This window comes from Hakea prostrata, chromosome 7 (genome assembly GCF_041222555.1).
Source record: "Hakea prostrata isolate BN-2017 chromosome 7, UWA_Hpros_2, whole genome shotgun sequence".
In the NCBI taxonomy this organism is placed as follows: Eukaryota; Viridiplantae; Streptophyta; class Magnoliopsida; order Proteales; family Proteaceae; genus Hakea; species Hakea prostrata.
The window spans coordinates 14823388-14845064 of record NC_142606.1 but is presented as its reverse complement, the minus strand read 5'-3'; the positions used below and the strand labels follow the sequence as shown (position 1 = coordinate 14845064).

General features: G+C 39.5%; 1 protein-coding gene, 1 long non-coding RNA gene and 1 pseudogene across 2 annotated transcripts; 2 read left to right on the top strand and 1 right to left on the bottom strand.

The window, feature by feature from the left end:
* The first annotated feature begins 687 nt into the window (after positions 1–687).
* On the top strand, positions 688–11477 carry LOC149010055 (uncharacterized). Its single transcript, XR_016174678.1, has 3 exons — positions 688–1807; positions 2514–2554; positions 9863–11477. It is a non-coding gene; the product is annotated as an uncharacterized LOC149010055 (long non-coding RNA).
* A 2838-nt stretch (positions 11478–14315) lies between these two features.
* Positions 14316–16203, top strand: LOC149010054 (cytochrome P450 89A2 pseudogene; annotated as a pseudogene).
* A 1865-nt stretch (positions 16204–18068) lies between these two features.
* On the bottom strand, positions 18069–20791 carry LOC149010053 (putative receptor-like protein kinase At4g39110). The gene has a single exon (XM_089161494.1). The coding sequence runs from the start codon at positions 20730–20732 to the stop codon at positions 18159–18161; it is 2574 nt and encodes an 857-aa protein (XP_089017620.1). The 5' UTR covers positions 20733–20791; the 3' UTR covers positions 18069–18158.
* Positions 20792–21677: the final 886 nt, after the last annotated feature.

The following is a 21677-nucleotide window of genomic DNA, read 5'->3' as shown; positions in this document are numbered from 1 at the left end:
TCTGATTCACATAGATCTGGAAACCCGTCCACTTAATCAATGACATTCTCAAACTAACTGCAACCTTTACTGAATGCACTTTCTCTCTTGCGGCGGACCAGCTTGCCAAATCTGCAGCGTTATCCTAGTAAAGGGTAAGCCGTAACTTCCCCTACCGCTGCTCGTATTTACTAGACGGGTTCAGTGTCCAGAGTGAATAGTTAAGACGCTGCAGCAGACTAGCAGCCATGGACGAGCAGGAATTCCAACGCATTCTAGATCTGTTTCCGATCGTCCGATATCGAGACCACACCGTAAGCATCTTTGCCTCTGCTTTTAGTGTCTTGTATTTTAATTTTTCTTTGTTTGGAAAAATTTCCTGCAATTATTTTCTTCTCCTTGTTATGCTTTCAGTTGCAGTTGGTAGTCAGAAAAGTTGCTTAGAAGATATAGGGATTTTTTTTTTTTTAATTTTTAAATTATGTCTTTTTTCTCTCCTTTCCTGAAGATTATTAAGCATTTGTTTCTTTCCCTTACTTGATCTTTCACGCGTCATATGCCATGGACGACTAAAACATTTTCTCTCTTTTTTTCCTTGTTAGCTTCTACTCAATACGTTAACTGGCGTGCTTTATAAATGACAGCGTCAATGGTTTTCGTGGCATCTTGATTTCATCATCTCTTCTGGGTTTCTGTGTATGGGTAATGTTTATTCTTTCAATCTGTATCATTTCTGGACTGAAGTAGACTGAACACGTGAGATAGAGATGCATTTGTGATAAATCTTATTATATGCTGAGGTATATGTATGCATCAAATAGATTCATTCAGTGTCATATATTAGTGTTCGTCATCCTTGTGAACTCCTATATCAGAACAATCAACTGGAAATAGCCAAAGTTGAAGAAAAGGGAAGAAGGGTTAAGTTGGGAAGGCATAATTTACACCTGAGGACAACAAGCTTCTGGTATGCGTTCATTTAGGACCTTTTTGATAACCCACCAAGTTTTTCTATTATAAAAAAGCACCAGAAACAGTTCTTAATGTTTTTGGAAGCAGAATCACTTTTCTAGACATTTGATAAAACTTGCTACTAGAAGTGAAAAACAGTATCAATAAGGTTTTAGCAGGGTTCTTATGTTTAGAATGCCAAATTCCATGAATACTGATCTCTAAAACTGTTTCACTTAAACTAGTTTGTGCCCAACTTTTGTTTCGAGAAGCCGACGCAACATCAAATAGTTGTTGCTTCAAAATTGTTCTCGAAGTGGAAATTCTCAAAAATCGCTTGAATTAGAACAGTTTCATAAAATGGTTTTCATTTTTTTTCCCTTCTTGAAACAAGAAGTTCTAGAAACTGTATTTTGCTGGGTTATCAAATGGGTCCTTACTCTCCCATGGCAGATCAAATGAGGCTGAAACCCTGTTCACATGTCAAGTTTCAGCACAAAGGGAGCCTTTCCATGGAATGGAGCAAGTTCCACTTGCTTGAAATGCTTCTTTTGGCTTGGTAGACAGTTAATGTTCTCAGTACCCATGCAACTTGTGTGCAATAATATTTAAGGGCCTTTATTATATTATTTTTGATTCAATACTCACCTGATCTTTTATATTTTAGGCTGATCCAGACACACCAAGACAGCACTTAACTTCACATTCAGCGAGGGATGAGGGAGAAGTACGGCGCTTCTCACTATGGTTCTCTGTCACATTTTTTGAATGCTAAGTTTAAAATATGGCAAACTTTTATCACAGTTTATGGAGTTGGAAAATGCTTTTAGTGAGGAGCATAAAAAAGGACCTGCAGTTCAGGGAACTGATAGAGAAGGTATGCATTTTAACTTATGCATCAACATATGACAAGTTTTCAGATAGATCCATCTTCAACCCCCCACCCCACCCGTACTTGATTCTTTGATAGTTGTGTAATGGAGCTTGTGTTTCATCTGTTTGGATCCATCTAATAGTTGATTCTTTTGATAGCTCATGATTTAATTAGATTGTAACTAGGAATCACACAGCCTCCCATGATCTTCAAAGGAGGCTGTGTTGTAATTTTTATCCCTTGCACTTTCCTATTGTAAGTAGAATTAAGTCTCAAGGCTTTTAAGCCCCTATTTAATACCTCATCATAGAAGAGTTAAATTAGACTAGATTCTTCAGCTTTCGCGTAGCAAACTGCTGCTGCCTTTCCTGAATTATAGTTACTGGAATTGATTCGCTAGATCCCTCTTAACTTGTTCTTTTCCTTTTTCTGGTCAAGACATAAAAAGGATATATCTGGTTTTGCTTCTGGTTACAGACTATTGTTTTTGAGTTTCTTTATTTGAATATTTTGCTCCAAAAAAAAAGGGCTTATTGTTGCAGACATCATATCTTTTCTATTTTATATACAAAGAATAATAGGATGGAAAGAACTGATTGCAAACGCTTCATGATGATTGGAGTGCTTACATATCAACTGTCGTTTTATCATCATTGCTAGTTGCCATATATATTAAATTTGTAAGGATTGTGTTTTTTCTTCTTGGCAGATCAATTCTGGGAGAAATTAAAATTAATGGCAGAGAGGAAGGTATACTTTTGGGGCAATTTTCCCTTGTTACCAATTTTGAAGCTTCAGTACTTAGCCATTCCGTGATAGTGTTCATCAATGTTACATATTCCTTTGTGTTAATTTCTGTTTTAAAATATCACTAAATGTCGCTGCTTGAATTTTTTTGTTCCTGATGCTCGGGATTGTGTCTTAAATTTGGACATACTACCTTTTCTAGGTTGCTTCATGAATGCTAGGCAATTGTCCTAGCTGTGTTTGATACTGCATAAATACTTCCAAAATTTCTACTCTGGGGAGGATTCGAGACCTCTTGTTCATTAGTTTTTTCCTTTATCTTCTCTTCCTCTCCATTCTTTTAAAATTTGTTCTTCAGATTTTCTGCTCAATAATTTAAATGGCTTAACTGATTGGTTGCTTGGTTTCCAAACTGTAGTCGATTGTATCTTTGTGTATCTGGGAACAGTGGACTTCAAACTTAGTTGCTTTCCCTTCTAGTAAAATAAAATCTTTATTTATCAAAAATGAAATGACTTTTATACTGACATGATTTCAATAGGAGATATCGCTTGATCATATTGGTTCTCAATCCAATTAGTTGGATGCAAGTGCATGCATAAAAGACTACAAATTGTGCTTCCTCTGAAGAGAGACAATATTTTAAAGGTGTTGGATTCTACTAGGAGTTAAATTAGAATTTGTATTCATGTAAAATTATATTCCTTGTAATAGTGTACTTTCCACTTAATTATAAATAGAGGGCTTGAGATCATTGATCCATAAGCCATTCTACCAATATCGTGTTTCTCAACATGGCATCTGAGCCTAAATTCGATTAGGAGGGAAAAAAAAAAAAAGTGAAGAAAATCTCGCTGAGGAAGACCTACCTCCATTGTCGACGAGATATCTTTCTAGAAGCCATCGCCTCTGTCTCTGCTATCAACCCAACGCCTCTGTTTTGCTATCAACCCAAAGTGTCCCAAACCTATCGCCGTTGCAATTGTATCATTACGGCTGCAACCCAACATCCTCTCGGTTTCATCTCCAACCCTGCTTCAGCCATCTACCTCCAAACCTTGCTTCCGCCATCGACCAAAGAAAAACAAAAAAGAAGGGAAAAAAGGACTATCGACCCTGCTTGCTTCTTCCAGCGCCTTCTCTCCATCACCATCACCAACCTTGCTTCCACCATCGAACAAAGAAAAACAAAAAAAAGAAAAAAGACCATCGACTTTGCTTGCTTCTTCCAACGCCTTCTCTCTTTCACCAGACTGCATTACTCCATCGCCATCAAAACTGCATCGCTCCTAAACCCAAGTAAACTCTCCATCGCTTGCAGTTTCCTTTCCTTTACCAGTGCCGATGCTTCACGAGGGTTTTATTAGTACCCTATTAGCCAAATTGAACCAGACCGAACCGCTTTTTGTCTATTAGCCCAAAACCATCTCTATTAGCCCATTGCATGAACTAAACCAGACCGAACCAAAAAGCCTTATTAGCCCATTACATGAACTAAACCAGACCGAACCAAAAAACCCTATTAGCCCATTGCATGAACTAAACTAGACCGAACCACTTTTTGTTTATTAGCCAAAAAAAAAGAAAAAGGGAGACTTGTGTTTCTTTGATCATATTATTCCTTATAATTGTTTGGCTTGTTCGGCTATTGCATTCTGGCGATGTTTCGTTACTTCAAAAGGGTGAAGATTGAAGAACTGCAGATTATTTTGTCAACATGACAACTATTGATGGTACTTCTGCTCCCACTGGCTCCGAACATTACCCCACTCTTCATCCTCTTTCGGTAAGCTTTGATGGGACAAATTATTTGATTTGGTCCCGATCTGCTTACCTGACTATTGCCAGAAGAGGACTTGTTGGACACATTATGGGCACCACTATCAAACCTACAACCACAGGGGCTTTCACAGATAAATGGATCTCGAATGACTCTCTTATTATGTCATTTCTTTTGAATTCCATGATTCCAAATATTGCCCGTGGATATCTATTACTTGATACTGCAGCCCAAATCTGGAAGGCTACTACTGAAACATATGGACATTTGGGGAATGATGCACAGGTTTATGAGCTACGAAAGAAACTTCATGAGACTACCCAAAAGGAACTGACTGTGGCCCAATATTATGCCGTGTTGCGATCTCTTTGGCAAGAGTTGGATCATTATGGGGATTATCATCCCACTAACCCAGATGATGTGACTACTTATAAGAAACACATTGATAAGATTCGGGTATATGACTTCTTGGCAGGTTTGAATGTGGAGTACGATCAGATTAGAGTACAAGTCTTAAGTCCTTCTCCCTTTCCTACACTAAAACAGTCTTATGTTCTTGTTCACTGTGAGGAAAGTCGTTGATTAGCCGTGCTTCATACTCCTATTATGGAGAAATTAGGATTACAGTCTGTTCGCTAAATCTGATCCGGCTAAGGAGATTGTCAAGTGTGAGTACTGTCACAAACCATATCATACCAAGGCAAATTTTTGGAAACTGCATGGGAAGCCTGTTGATTTTGAGCAAAAACGAGCACAAAGAAAGGGAAAACCATAGGCTAATCTTTCTGAGACAGTTTGCACCACACCCTCTGCAGACGTTGGTTTTTTATAGGAGGAGTTCGCTACTCTGCAACGTATTCTGCATTCTTCTACTGCCAGTATAACCTCGACCACTGCTTCCTCTACTACCCATACCAACTCCTACCTTGCTACTTCAGGTAAAACTTTTACAGGCTTTCAAGTTTCTTCAGTTTCTACTCCTTGGATCATTGATACAAGAGCCACAGATCATATGACAAGTTTATCTTCCTCTTTCTTACAATATTCTCCAACTTCTGGAAATGATAAAGTTCGGACTGCTGATGGCTCATGTTCTTCCATTGCTGGAAAAGGGACCATTCAACATTCTCCATCACTTTCTTTTTCTAAAGTTTTACATGTTCCCTCTTTCTCTACTAACTTGCTCTCTATCAGTAGTCTTACACATAACTTGAATTGTAAAGTATTTTTTTCCCATCTTAATGTGTCTTCCAGGATTTGGTCACAGGGAAGGAGATTGGACGTGGTAAACTAGACAATGGACTTTATTTGCTCGAGCCGATTGGAGGATCTGTGTCTTCTTTGACTAAATCTTCTAATCTAGTCCATTCGGTAATATCAGACCTTCATCAGTGGCACTGTAGGCTAGTCAGCCCCTCTAGGAACTCTTAAGAAAATATTTTCTGATTTGGGTTCTTCTTGTAATGAGGGATAATTTTTTTTTTGTGAAGCTTGTATTTTTGCTAAGCAGACTTGTTCTACTTATTTACCTTTTCTTTATAATAGAAAAACTATTCCTTTTATGCTAATTCATATTGATGTGTGGGGTCCTTGCTGATGTGTGTTTATTACTGGCCATAGGTACTTTGTTACTTTTATTGATTGTCATTTTCGTTCTACATGGATTTATCTTTTAAAACAAAAAAAATGAGTTTTTTTTTTTTTATGTTTTCGTGATTTTCATAATATGATTAAAACTCAAAATAATGCCACTGTGAAGATCCTTCGCAGTGACAATGGCACATAGTATATTGATGGTGAATTTCAGAGATATCTCTTTGACTCTGACATAATACACCAAACCAGTTGCGTTGATACGGCTGCCCAAAATGGGGTTGCCGAAAGGAAGAATCGTCATCTCTTAGAGATAGCCCATTCCATTATGATTGCTATGAATGTACCTGACTAATACTGGAGTGATGCTATACTCACTGCTTTTTACCTTATGAATGGGATGCCCAGTAGGATACTTGGTTTTAAATGTCCTAATGAGATTCTTCAGGGTGCCTCTTCTTTTGTTATTCCCCCAAAGGTTTTTGGATGCGTGTGTTATGTTAGAATCACAGCCCACTAGAGTAAGCTGGCTCCCAGCAGCCTACGCTACATTTTTTTGGGGTATTCTGCTACTCAGAAATGGTACAAATGTTATCATCCTCCTTTCAGGAAAACCATTGTATCCATGGATGTAATTTTTCATGAGTCTTGCCCTTACTATACACCTCTCTAGGGGGAGAATCATAGAGGAGAGGTGTTCTTTCCGACTCTAGATCTTCCTATCACACACCAACACAACTTAAGAGTCCCAGAAGAGTTTCCTGACCAGGGGGAGACTTTGGTTAGTATACTTGAGGACTCTAATCCTCCCCCTTCGTTTTCTGAACCATTTGAAGAACCTAGCTAGGGGGAGACCACTCCTGTGAGACACATTGTTGGGGTCTTTCAAAACCAGATTGACCAAAATAAGGAGATGTAGATTTATTAGAGGAAGAATTACAACCGGCTAAAGCAGGTGGAGAGAGGTGATATGTTACCACTTCAGTCTCCTGCTCCATAATCAGATTCTACTGTTCCCCTTATGGTATCTTCTTCTGATCTTCCTATTGCTGTTAGAAAAGGGTCAGTTCTTGTACTCAACATCCCATAACTAAATAGGTTTCTTATAACTCTTTCTCTGACTCCTACTGTGCTTTTATATCCTCTCTGTCATCTGTATCTGTTCCTAAAAGTTGGTAGGAAGGCTATGTTGATAAAAGATGGAAGGCAACTATGGTAGAGAAAATGCAGGCAATGAAGAAAAATGACACTTGGGAGTTGGTTACACTTCCTCCAAGAAAAAAACCAATGGGCTGCAAATGGGTATTTGTGGTTAAACAAAATATGGATGGATCAGTCAACAAGTTGAAAGCTAGACTAGTTGCAAAGGGGTTTATCCAGACCTATGGGATTGATTATCAGGAGACCTTTGCCTCTGTTGTGAAACTAAACACTGTCAGAGTTTTGTTGTCTGTAGTTGTGAACAAAGATTAGAACTTGCATCAACTAGACGTAAAAAATGCCTTCTTACATGGGGAGTTAGTAGAAGAAGTCTATATGAAAATCCCACATGGTTTCTCCGATGACAATACGGCAGGAAAGTTTGTCGGTTGAAGAGGTCAATTTATGGGTTAAAACAGTCTCCTAGATGTTGGTTTGGACGCCTCTTGATGGCCATGACTTCTATTGGGTACAAGCAAAGCAATGCTGATCATACACTATTTGTCAAGAAGTCAAGTACTAACATCACACTTCTCATTGTCTATGTAGACGATATTGTCATCACAGGGAATGATGGTGAATAAATTCAAAAGTTGAAGGACTTTCTTGGCAGAGAGCTTGAAATTAAAAATCTAGGGAAGTTGCAGTATTTCTTAGGGATTGAGGTGGCTGGATCAAAGAAAGGTATATTCCTATCCCAAAGAAAGTATGTCCTAGATCTATTATCAGAAGTGGGAATGTTGGGGTATAAAGCAGTTGATACCACTATTGAAGCTGGAGCTAAACTTAAAGAAAAAAAGGGAGATCCAGTGGACAAAGGAAGATACCAAAGGCTAGTAGGGAAGCTTATTTACTTATCCCACACCAGGCCAGACATTGCTTATGTTGTAGGGATAGTGAACCAATTCATGCATGATTCATATTTAGCTAATATGAAGGCTGTTACTAGAATACTATAGTATTTGAAGGGAACTCTTGGAAAAGGAATACTTCTGTTACCCACTGATAATCTAAAAGTAGAAGCATACACTGATGCAGACTAGGTTGGATCTCCAGACAGGAAGTCAATTTCAGGTTACCGTACCTTTGTTGGAGGTAATCTAGTTACTTGGAGAAGTAAGAAACAAAACGTGGTAGCTTTATCTAGTACTGAAGCTGAATATAGAGCTATGGTTCGTGGAGTTTGTGAGTTACTATGGTTGAAAGGCTTGCTGCAAGATATTGGAATCCAAGTTCTAAACCCTATGATGTTATATTGTGACAACAAGGCTGCTATTGCTAATAATCCGGTGCAACATGATCGAACTAAGTACATTGATATTGACAAGTTTTTTGTCAAAGGAAAGTTGGAACAAGGGCTTATCTGCATGCCTTTTGTAAGATCTGGAGACCAAGTAGTAGATGTTTTCACTAAGGGTTTGAAAGAAAGAGATTTCCTTCCTATTGTAGGCAAGTTGGGCATGATTAATATCTATGTCTCAACTTGAGGGGGAATGTTGGATTCTACTAGGAGTTCAATTATAGTTTGTATTCATGTAAAATTCTATTCCTTGTAATAGTGTACTTTCCACTTAATTATAAATAGAGGGCTTGAGATCATTGATCCATAAGCCATTCTACCAATATCGTGTTTCTCAACAAAAGATTTGTGGTGATCAGTCTGAAGGTTTTTCATATTTTGCATTTCCAGCAGGTGGAAAAGTAGGAATGAGAATCCATTTGAAAGGGTAATTTAATAATTGTAGTAGTTGGGTTATTTTGCTAAATCTTGTGCTCTTTTGGGGTAGTTTCTATAATAAAATTAATCTAGAGTCATTTTGGGTAGTTTATGAGAAATTAGTTTCTTTTACTTCTGATGTTGTTAGTAATTAGTAGTCGTCTGGGGCCTCAAAATTGAAAGCCTAAGAAGTCAAAGGTGGATTGCACATGTGCTTTAATAAGAAAGTCTGGAAGGTTTATAAGGTTTTACATTTGTTCAGAAGCAGTCCACAAGTACTTGAGTTACTCTAGTTTCTGCTATCTGCTCTTCACTTCAGTGATTCGAGAAATCAGTTATTATCCTATGGCTGAAGGTACTGAGTTTTCTTTGGTTCAATGGATAGAATCACTCCGACTCGGATACTTCATATTTATTTCTCTGCTATTTCTGTTAACATATAGGAGCATTCATGAAGAACCAGTCTTCTTTGATGAGAAAGAAGATAAGGAGATTGGCTTGTATGAATTCAGTTTGAATTTTAGGTTCATAGAACCACTAAAGCCATTTGGTTTATCCATTCAATCATATTCTGCTGCCTGATATTTATCATACTGATACATGTCACCTGAGCCCTAAGATCCATTTTGGAAGTCTTAGGTACTGCTTTTACTCAAATCTCCTAACTGGCTGGTTTTCACTCTGTTACTTTTGCCAGCTGTAGTATGCCCTTTTTCTTGTGGGCTGATTGTTGATACATTTCATTTTAGTAATATTCTAGATCTAGAATAAATGAGCAGTTCCCTGTAAAAGATAATGCAAAGATTATTTTCTGGTGTCAAGGTGGGGGTGGGGGGGGGGGGGGGATTCTACATTTGTAGGTTGGTGTAGCAGAAGCTGAGAAATTCTGTGAGGTTTTTCAAGTGGTTCACTGGAAACTTTTATGCATACGCATCTGATGAATAAATATTTAGTACATTCTCTGGTATTTCAATTACTGTGTACTTAATAATTGTTTCTTCCGAATTGTATGTGATTCCAGGTTTTTGAAGAATTAAGTCTAGATGCAGCATGGAAGCTTGTCATACAATAACAGGTTCTATGAGAATATAACTCACAATTTTGAGAATGGACTCAAGTAGGTGTTTCATCGGACATTATTCTGGTTATGAGATGTCCAGAAGTTGAAAACAAAATATATAGCAAACTGATGATATTGGAAAATAATGAAGTTCTGGTAATTGGCAACAAAACTAAGGATGATTCAAAGGTTTGGATTAATGGCAGAACTCTGGGCATCTGATTCAATTCTTGTGGATTGAGGTTCTAGCTCTAGCACAAGAGATAGCCAGCCAAGTTCAGTGAACCCAAGCTTGGTTTTTTAGGATGTAGAAAAGGTTTTATTTGTACAATATTTTTATTTGTTTACTTCCATTCTCACAACTCTTGCATCAGTTTGCAGATTCAAAATACAGCATGGAGAAGATCTCATTAATAGAGGTAATTTTTTTTGCATCATAGGCTACTGGTTTTTGGTCTTCCTGAAAGCTGCATTTTGCTGCATGTCAATGTAATCTCATGGTCGAGCTTTGCTTGAGTCTTGATCTCTTCTATACTCTTGCTTTAGTGTTTACTTCACCTTAAAATTCATTATGAGACCTAAAAGCTCTTTCAAAGTAAAGGGCAGTTATCTCTGGAAGGAAAACGATTTCTTCTAATTATGATCGTGTAATTTTCTTAAGTGAAATTTGATATTGTTTCCAATTCTAATTTAATTTCACTGGTTATGTGGAAGCCTTCGGAGCCAGGTTTGTTAATTTTTCTTACTATAGTTGTTGCAACTTCTATATTTAATTTCAATTTTTTTTCCGGGCAGCCTAATGAGCCCCACGGGCTTTGCTTGTGCAAAAGTCGTCGGCATCCGCGTCAGATTCGCCCTTTTTTTATACCATAATTGTTTACACAAATATTGAATTTCAATTCATTTTCATCTGGGCAAACATAATGAATCTACAAGTTTAATTGATGCATTTGGTTTATAATCTTCACAAGAATTCTTACTTAACTAGGGATAGCTCTATTATTGGATAGTTGAAGTCATAGTCATGGAGATAAATACTTTCTTTCAGCTTGAATGACGAAGCACCACCAAAATTTCCTCTCTTGTCAAGAAGCTGCAAGCTAGAATTCCGTTATTTCTCACCATGAGATTTTTATATCAGAAGTTTCTGATGAAAACCCCTCACCATCAGACGTCAGACGTTCAAAAATCATGGTTGTGCTGAGTTCTGCTGTCCACATCAAGTCTCTATTACCTTGTCCTAAAAGTTGTTCATCTTCAATTTTTTAATACTGTTCAACTTCAGTGATGCGCATTAAATGTTGTGCCGTCATCAGTTGAGATGGAAATTTTGACTGATATTTTGATCTCAATCGTTGGCAGTAGGCTGCGCCTTTAATGTGCATCATTCAAGTCTTGCAACAGAAACTTAAAAGATATTACATTCCCAAAGTGGCCTGCTGACATTGATAAAAAAACCATACGCAAATGAAGAAAGACACTTAACAAAAACTTGTAGAAATCCACATGCAACTTCATTTTCATCCATTGAAATTATCAAAAATTTCATGTATTTACCATATTTATGAAGATAATTGGTTATTTCATTCTATCAATCATGGAACGATGCTTGCTGCGCGACCGAGCGAAAGGCAAACGCAACTCGCGGGATGTTCGCGCGGTACTTTCCTTTCTCTTCTGCTTGGAGGAGACCGCAGAAAGATGTAAGCTAGTAGAGCGGGGAGCACGGGTCACCAAACCATGGAGGTCGGGGCTCCCGAGCCTGGGGCGCCTCGTGCCTCCTGGTCCAGTCGCGTGCCTCGGACCGCCCTTCTCGCCTGCTGTCTCCCTCCCTTTCTCTTGTGCTCTCCTTCCATCTCCATCTCTCTCCGGGTTTCTCCTCCTCTTCTCTGTTGCTCCCCCATTCTCTAGAGGTTGTTTCGCTGGTGGCGTCTCTCTCGTGCCCGGCGGTTTCTCCGTTCGTGTCGTGTTCTCGTGGCTTCCGGCCGTTCGTTCTTTTTGGTGACTCACTCCAGCATGGACATTCGGGGCTCCCACAACTCAAGGCGGAGAAGAAGAAAAAGTTGAGTTTGGCCGGAGTTTGGGTTTCGTTCGCCTTGGCGACCGCTTCGCCGTTCATTCCTGCTATCAATGCTAAAAATGATCGAAAGCTTTTTTTTTTTTTTGGAATTGATAGCTTTATATTGAGGGTAAGGAGTATTACTTATGTTATGATGTAGAGTTGAACCTATGATTTCTTCACTGATTGGTGTCATTGTCAATTGAATTATTTCATTTGTTTAAACTTATGAGTTGATTAGATAAATTTCAACTGTTTTAAACATTTTCTGGCATGGCAAAAGATCTTGTCATTGGATCCAACCATAATAAGGAAAAAAAAGAAGTGACCTGCTGTTTTATTTATTTAATTTTATAAGTTATCATCATCAGAGTTTTTTGGGAGCAGGCGATTTTTTATATATGGAGATGAGATTACTATGTAATATCATCATTGGGTTGCTTAGTTGATAATGACGAACACCTCTTCGTGAAGAGGTTTTAAGATGAACATATAATACCCATTCTCCTTTGTGTAGAAAGTTCTCTAAAAGACTTTCCAAGGTTACTTTTATCGTGAACAAAATCATGTTACAAATTTCTGAGGTTGGGGGAATGGGGGAAGAAGATATGTAAAATTAATTACTGATTTATTTATTGCCAGAAAACTGCAGCATCTTCAACGTACCTTCATGATCTATTCATAAATCTGGACTCAATCTGAACATGAGAATGCAAAATTCCATCAGGTTCAGTGCTCCATCACCATCTAAATCTCCTTCTCTCAACATACTCAATAGATCATAATCACTCAAGTCCTGCAACCCTAAAAGAGAGGAAGCTTCCTTTAGGCTCTCAAACGTGATGAGACCCTTCTCCGCATCCATTAGCAAACGAAATCCATTGCAGAGTTCCCCAACAAATCCTTCTGCGCCTAATCTTTCCAACATCGACGGAAAGAAATCTTGAAAAACCACTTCAGCAGGTCCTGCCATTTGTTAGTGAATAAAGTGAAAGGTTTCTAGTTCAGAAAATGGTAGCTAGAGAAAGTAGGAGAAGTGGGTGTTTAAATAAGATGAGAGAATAGATATAGGATGTACTGGTTGTGGAAAATCCCATTTATTGATCTTAGCTGATCTACAGAAAAGAGAGAAAGGGTGGCTTGCTGACATCTTTCTCTTTCAAATCGTGAACCCATCATGCAAACTTCAGCTTCCTGGAAGTTGCATTGGATGATCCATAGATTTTTTGTTGTTTTGAGCACAGAGCTGCAAAACACCACTCATTTGGAACCTTGATTTAATAATTTAGATGGTTCTCAAATTTTGTGGTTCTCCTTGTCAATGTCACTCACTAGCAACTGATCAGCTAAAATTCAAATCCAAGTCCCAGTATATTTTCAATTTCAGTGTGATAATAATAAGAACGAAGAAGATGATGGAATTCACAGTTTTGTTCCTTTGTTTTGGTGGGGATGACAATGGAGTGATTTAAATGCTCCAATATATAACCTTGTAATGGATGTTTATAGTGTGATGAAGACCTGATTTTTGTTGAATTCCTGAACCCTGAATTTATATCTAGACTATTTTCAGCAACTTTGTTTCTTGTTTTTGACATCTAAACAAACTTGATCATATCTACCATTTGTGTTAGGAAATTCCATAGAAATTTCCTGCCTTGGCAATTTGCGGTCGAAAGTTTCACAAGGAAGCTTCCCATCATGATTTCATTGCTCAACTTCCTCTACACATATTGAAAAGTAAGTTTCATTATGCTTTCATCATTTCATACGTAAAAAAGTTTTATAGCTAAGAGCAGATAGCTGAGAGCATGCACTGTAATGGTAAGAATTCAAATGGAAGTTAGCAGCAAAGCTGTGTTTGTTTGTCCTCATTCTCTAGATGATAAATCCATTTGTCCTCTTGTGAGGTAACTGATATATAAATAAATATGTGAAGATGGAAGGTTCGAGTTACAATGCCCGCAGAGATGTAACTGGGTTCCCAAAATCACAAGAATGGTCTAACACCATTTCTGTGTTTTGGGTTGGTTTCAAAGTTTAAGCTTCACTAGTGATCTGTCATGGACAACAGAACAATAAAAAAAGGAAAAACTTGTACAAAAATAACAAAAAAAATGCAGATGGTTTCCATTAAAAAAATACACATGTTGGATTGGGATTTTTTAATGACAATTTGGAAAGTGAAAATTCCCCTGTTCACGTTCTGAGTTCTAGAAGCAAGAGACGGGAAATGGGGGCTATGGTCTTCTTTTCCTTCACCATTAAGATAAGATAATCACATGAACGTTGATTCTCTTTTGGCAACCAAGAAATCAGTGATGGTGATTCATTACCAAATTTCCAACTTTTCTGTATTTTCGTGCGTTTTTCTTAGAAGCAAAATAAATGTGAAGTCAACAGCGTGGAGCGTGGAGACTGGAGATTATTTCTAGAATTAAGCTCTGGCGCCATCTTAAAAAGGCCAGTTACCTATTCCTCCTGATCCATATCTTTTGACTCCTCCAAGCTCCAAATTCTTGGATAATGGAGTTGTGGGTTTTTCTCTTACTTGCGATATGCATCTCTGCAGTCGTTAAACTATTAATCGATCAGATTTCTCACAAAAAATCTCTTCCACCAGGTCCTCGGAAAGTACCCATAATCGGCAGTTTCCTCTGGTTTCAGGGAGGATTTTCACGGATTGAAGAAATCCTCCGCAACCTCTGCCACAAGTATGGCCCCATCATAACCCTTCACATCGGCCCAAGACCAAACATCTTCATCGCCAATCACTCCCTTGCCCATCAAGCTCTGATCGAGAATGGTGCCACCTTTGCAGATCGGCCGCCGGCAATGTCCCCGCTTCGCCTCATCAACAGCAACCAGCACAACATCAACACCGCCGCCTATGGCCCTCTGTGGCGACTCCTCCGCCGGAATCTCACCTCTGAGATCCTCCACCCTTCTCGGGTTAAATCCTTTACTCAAGCTCGCAAGTGGGTTTTGGAGATGTTAACCCAACGGTTCAAACACCATGTTGAATCTGGGGAACCCGTGCAAGTGATGGAGCATTTCCAGTTCTCCATGTTTTGCTTGCTCGTCTTCATGTGTTTGGGAGAAAAGCTCGATGAGAAAATCGTCAGAGACATCGAAGAAACCCAGAGGAACCTCCTTGTCAATGGGGGTAAATTTCGAGTCTTTGCGTTCTTGGGAAATTTTGGGAAAATAATCTTCAGGAAACGCTGGCTAGAATTGCTGGAGATGCGCCGCCAACAAGAAGCCGTTCTGATTCCGTTGATTAGAGCCCGCAGAGACAAGAAAGAGAAGAAACAGGAGAGCCCAGATGGATTTGTGGTCTCTTACGTCGATTCACTATTTGATCTTCGAATCCCGGAAGGAGAACGAAAGCTTTCAGAGGGAGAAATGGTGACACTCTGTTCTGAGTTTCTAAACGCCGGCACGGACACAACTTCTACAGCGTTGCAGTGGATCATGGCAAACCTAGTGAAGCACCAGGAGATCCAAGAAAAGCTCTACTCTGAAATCGCAGGGATTGTGAGTTCTGAGGGGATCAAAGAAGAGGATTTGCAGAAGATTCCATACCTGAAAGCAGTAGTATTGGAAGGTTTGAGACGACACCCACCAGCCCATTTTGTGCTGCCACATGCCGTAACTGAAGATGCTGTTCTCGACGGACACGTTATACCGAAGAAAGCTACCGTGAATTTCATGGTTTCTGAACTGGGTTGGGATCCAAATGTTTGGGAAGAACCCATGAAATTCAAGCCAGAGAGGTTCTTGAGCAATGAAGGTGGAGAAGTCATCGATATAACAGGAACTAGGGAGATTAAGATGATACCATTTGGTGCAGGAAGGAGGATTTGCCCTGGGCTTGCATTAGCGTTACATCATTTGGAATATTTTGTGGCCAATTTGGTCTGGGATTTCAAATGGACTGCTGTGAAAGGTGATGAAATTGACTTGTCAGAGAAACAAGAGTTCACGGTTGTGATGAAGAACCCATTAAAGACCCACATATCTCCCAGGGTAACTTCTCAAAGAATCACTTAATCCGTATCATATTTCTGCTAGAATCAGTTTTGTTGTTGATTCCCCATTGTATGCTGCTGAAGTATTTCTGTTTTTTAATTTTTGGAAAAATGTCAGATTTTAATTTATAAAGGGCTGATCAGGTGGGCTGATGTGAGAATTAAATTATCAGGAGATAATGTTGGCTAGGAAAAAAAAAAAAAAACAATATCATGTGAAAGACATGTATGAGCACACCAAAAAAAAAAAGAAAGACATGTATGAGCAAAAAGTATTATAAGTTGTAGAGCAAATTTCTGTTGGTCTCCTATACTTAGATTCTATTTAGTAAGAATTCAATTGATAATGTGATTATGCCAAAAGCAATGTTTTTTGCAAACAATATTTTTTGGTGTTTGTGTGCTTAAGAAATATTTTTTGGACTATTTTAAGCGTTTTGATAAACATGTTCTAAAAATGTTTTCTTAAACATGTATTCGATAAACACGTTCTAGAATCTGTTTAGGGTAGAATTTCATTTTTATCAAGTATTGATAATTACGAAAGTAACATTCTCATCTAATTATGGTCATATATTTGAAGTAAAGTGAAATCAATTTTACCAAGTTGTTATTATGTATAATCTTTACTCATAGTAATTCATGGTGGATTTGAATCACCAGTCCTCTTGAAACGCATCGTGTTTCAAGTGTTCTACCATTTAAGTTAAAAGATTAACTGCTCTACTAAGATAGCAACTATAGATTAATCAACAGTAACAGCTCACAACTGTCTCTAATGGGACTGAAACTAGAGAATAAGTTCAAAACTAGCAATTTAGGATTGCAAATAAAACTGATAATCACATCATGTTCAGAAGAAATAGGACTAGTTCTAGCTGCACCAAGCGGGTATAACCACAACTCAACAAGAATAGAAATCAGAGAACAAAAACTAGAAAAAGCCTACAATCACAAGGCCAACAATCACAAAGCCTACAACCACAAGGCCTCATGATTCTCATAAATCAGTCAAGTGGTTGAATTTAATTTGAGTTTTACGGTTTCTGAAATCCCTGTCACCCAGATTGCAAAACCAACAGTTAATAAGATGAAAGGCATAAAAAATCACAGGTGATGAAAGTCCTCTATTTCATTTGTAATTTTCTATCTTCACCATAAATAAATGAAGCCCTCCACTTTTAATCCCAGCCGTTGGATATCGTTTTTGTAATTGTGGTGAAATCCCTCTTTGAATGGGATGTTTTGATTCTCTAAGCATTGCACAATTCCCATCGTAATTACAGAGGAAAGAATTGCTGGACAAGGTGATCCACCACACTAAGTAGGTGTGATCAACCCAAAGTCTGATGAAGAAGTTTGTTGAGGTTGCAGAGAAGAGTTTGGTAGATTACAGTTGCAGGAAGCTTCTTCCCAATCAAAGAAAGATGAAGGAAAATAGAACTATGGCAGAAGCTACAACAACAGCCGCTGCTCTCTCCCCTTGTCAAAATGAGCTAGGTTAAGCCTTGTTTCAAGCCATGGTTGGAATAGATAGACTTTTGGTAGATTGATTCTGGATTCATTATTGATGTGATCCTTAATTACAAACCTCTCATAGTTATTTCTGGGTCATTCTTTGTTCCAGGTCTTACTGATAAGTCTGTATAGTATATTTAACTTAGGGGAGAATTTGTTTAGTTGGGTTAAGAGTCCTAAAGCGAGTTCTTTTGGACTTCATAAGCAGCCGTGGTTCTCCATGAATTTATGAGCGAAAGTAACATTACAAGTATGTTTTCTCGGAATTTTGTATACAAAAATATATATGCTGGAAACTCTCTATTCATGTATAAAGGAAAAAAAATGAAAAAGAATATATATATTTTATGCATATTGGATAAAGCCCATACAATACATACAAAATGAAAAATCATAAAAATGATCTTGAATAGAGCAGAAATGATGACTAGAATGCTATATAATTTGATGAGAAAATAATACAAAAACAGTGTCCCATTATACATATATCCAGCAGAAAAAACAAGATTCAGCGATTCCGTCAACCCTTACTCCATTTTGGATTTTGGTGGTGGTGAGTCTTGTGATCCAAATTTTCCGTTTTATGACAAACTAAAGTGTGGAGAGACATGTCTCGAACACATAGATGACGAATTTAAATTCAGAAATTTTATCGACCGTTGATCTCCGTAAGTTGCTTAGCAAACATTGCAGTTCCTGAATCCTCAGTAGTGGTGTTCCTCTGTGCTGCTGCTGGTGCGTCGTCTCTCCGACAATCTGATGGGAGAATCGCCCGAGGAGAAGGAGCAGCGGCTGTTGCAGCTTCTGCTGCGACTCTGTTTTCTTCGTCTTTCTTTGCTTGCGAAGAAGCTTCCTGCAATTGTAATGCGTATTCCAGATTCCAAAGCACATCTCCCATGGAAGGCCTGTCCACACCGTAATCTGCCAAACACTTCTCTGCAGCCTCGGCGAATTTCTTCATCGATTCTGGGTTGATCACACCTAACAAATGTGGGTCGATTACCTTCTCCAGCAATCCTTTCCTCTTCCATTGCATCGCCCATTCTGCCAGGTTCACCTGTTCCCTAGGAAGAGCCGGATTAATGGCCGGCCTTGCCAAGAGAACCTCGAACAGAACAACCCCGAATGAGTACACATCGGACTTGTCTGTGAGCTGTTGTCTCCTGAAGTATTCTGGGTCAAGGTAGCCGAAGCTTCCCTTTACGGCGGTGCTCACATGAGTTTGCTCCATGGTGGGGGCGTTCTTTGATAATCCGAAATCTGCCATTTTCGCAACTAGGTTTTCATCCAATAAGATGTTAGTGGTCTTCACATCCCTGTGTATGATCCCTTGTGAAGCTCCTGTGTGAAGGTAGTGAAGCCCTCTTGCCGCTCCTATGCTTATCTCCAACCTCTGCTTCCAGGACAGGGGAGGCAAGTTCTTCCCATACAGGTGATCTCTCAGTGGACCATTCGACATGTATTCATATACCAAAATCATCTCTGAGTTCTCATCACAGTACCCAATGAGAGACACCAAGTGCCTATGTCGCAGTTTCGACAGCATTTGGATCTCCGTCTGAAATTCTGTGATACCCTGTTCTGATTGAGGATTTCCTCGCTTCACAGCCACCTGGGTTCCATCATCCAACGTTCCAATGTAAACATTGCCGAATCCTCCCACACCAATCACTGCATTCTGATCGAAGTTCTTCGTCGCTTCCTGCAACTCTGCAAATGAGAAGTAGCGACCCAATCCCAAACTGGAGTTGTAGAGGTTTCCGTATCCACTTTTCTGGGATCCACCAGAGGTCTTGCTACCGGACATGAAGCTGGAGTGGCCGGCATGTAATGGTAGCAACCACGATGAGAAACTATTTCTTCTCTCCCAATCTTGAGGTCTCTTGTACCACTTGATCACCATAGCACCCAACCCCACGAATGCTCCGAACATCATAGCAAAACCCACCGCTGCAACAGTCCCCCTCGCCGGCCCTGACGAGTTAGCCCCGGATCCATCCACCCCGAATTCTCCGTCCAAGCTTCCCACAGAGTTGCTCATCTTTAGAACCTCCAAGCCATTCAGAAACGCATTCACGGTGCCACCGTCCTGTTTTATCGGGCCGATTTGGATCATCAGCTTGTCCGACAACTGAGAAGCGTTGGCAACGATGTCTTTGTAGTAAGGAACAGCAAGGTCCCCGGTGATGGTAGATAAGTCTAGGGCGGAGATGGCCATGTTGCCATTGATGTAGACATTGAAGAAAAGATCATTGAGGGTCTTGCTGAAAATGTCGCAGAAATGGAGGCGAATAAGGTACCCAAATGAGGGATCGATGTCAAATCTCCAAGTGACATTGAAATTTGGATCGGAAACACGGGCATCAGCCATCTCTGTTGCAGTGGCATAAACCAAAGCGGGTGCAATCAAGGGAGAGACATTTTCAGGGTAGGAGATGACGTTGGAAGCGACAGAAATGGTCCTGGCAAGGCCTCTAGCCATCAGGAAAGAGAGATCACGCTCCCAGGTGCGCCCTAGAGTATCATTGCCTGGAGAGATGGTGGCGCCGCCCATGTTGAGGCGGTACAAGGTCTGGTAATTACGGGTGGAGAGGCCGTTGAATTCACCGATGGGGGAGAAATTGGAGCCAACGTCGGAGATGAGGCTGTCTGGTGCAGAGACAATTTCGATAGCATTGATGAAAGCCGCAGAGTTGCGTAATGGTAAGAATTTCAGGGCAATACGCTCTGTGGTGACATTGAGTAGATACTCCTTCATAACCCAACTGGTCTTGTTGGTAATACTGAAGCTATGGAGGAGAACAACATCATCGGTTTGCACACTGAAAACAGAGTGGGAAAGATCGAATTCTTTGTTTTCCATGGGGAAGAAATGCATACGAATCCAATGCCAACCAGGTCTGGTTATGCGGAAGACATAGGTTGCTTCTTCCACAAAAATTCTCGCCGTCAGATAAATCGGAGAAGGCACGTCGGCGGAAGGAACGCTGACCTGAACATTGGTGTTGGTGTCAAGGTAGGAAAGTGATTGCTGGTCTGATTTGAAGGTATTTCCCTGATGAACACTGGTGCTTGCAGAAGAACCGCAATCGATCAGGTAATTATCACTTGGGGTGAAGGGGACGGAAACAGAATCGACAATAACAACTACCCAATTCATAGAAAGAAAGAAAAAAGAGAAAAAAACAACTGGGATGAGGAGCTGAGCTATTGCTGCCGCCATTGATGTTGAAAATTGAAGAACGACGGCAACAACAACAACAATGACAATGACGATGACGAGACGGGGCTAAGGAGAATGAAGATGTTGACGGTGATTACAAGTTCTTCTCCTCATTATTTCCGGTGTCAAGGGTCCTGCGCCCCACCCCGTGTTGTATGGGAGTGGGGCAATAACGGATTAAGGAGGAGAAGATAAGAGGAAGAGTAACAGACGAAAATGAAAGAAGAAAAAAATGGCTAAAATGGACTAGTTAGAACAAATATGATCCTTCCTCTTCGATCTTCCAAGTTCCAACAACTAACAAATCTTTTGCCAAAAAAACCAAGTACACCCCAGAAATTTTGTTTCTTTCTTCGTTCTGGTGGTTGGGAGAAAGACCAGGGACAGGTGGTTCTAATTGAGTCCATACGAATATTTTTAACGGCATTTCAAAGGCAGAAAAACACCTTCACCAACAAGAAAATGGAAAGAACGTAGAGAATCAGTCAACAGCAGAAAGGAATGACACGTCTTCTTTTCTCAATTGGATGGTAGCGATCAAGCAAGTCATTTCAAATTTGATCCAGTGAAAAAATAGCAAGGAATTGCAGCACAGGCGCAGCTCCCATTCCAGTGATCATGGTCACACACACGCATAGCCCTACACTGAACTTCTCGAATCTCCATGAAATTTGGAAAAATTCGAAGCCCAACTCACAAAACTACCCTCTTTCTTCTCTTTTCATTTTACCTTCCTTACAGATAAAACCAGGTGGGATGACAATCGTTCTTGATTCCACGAATATCGTCAGGCAAGTTCGTTTCCCTTCCTCTGAAATATTGCATTTGTTATTATTATAATCTCTGACCTTGATAACAACAGAAATCAAAGTCCTCTGTACGTGGATCTTTCTTAATGTAATAAAGTTCATTTATGTTTCTTTAGTTTTCTCTCTTAATGAAAAA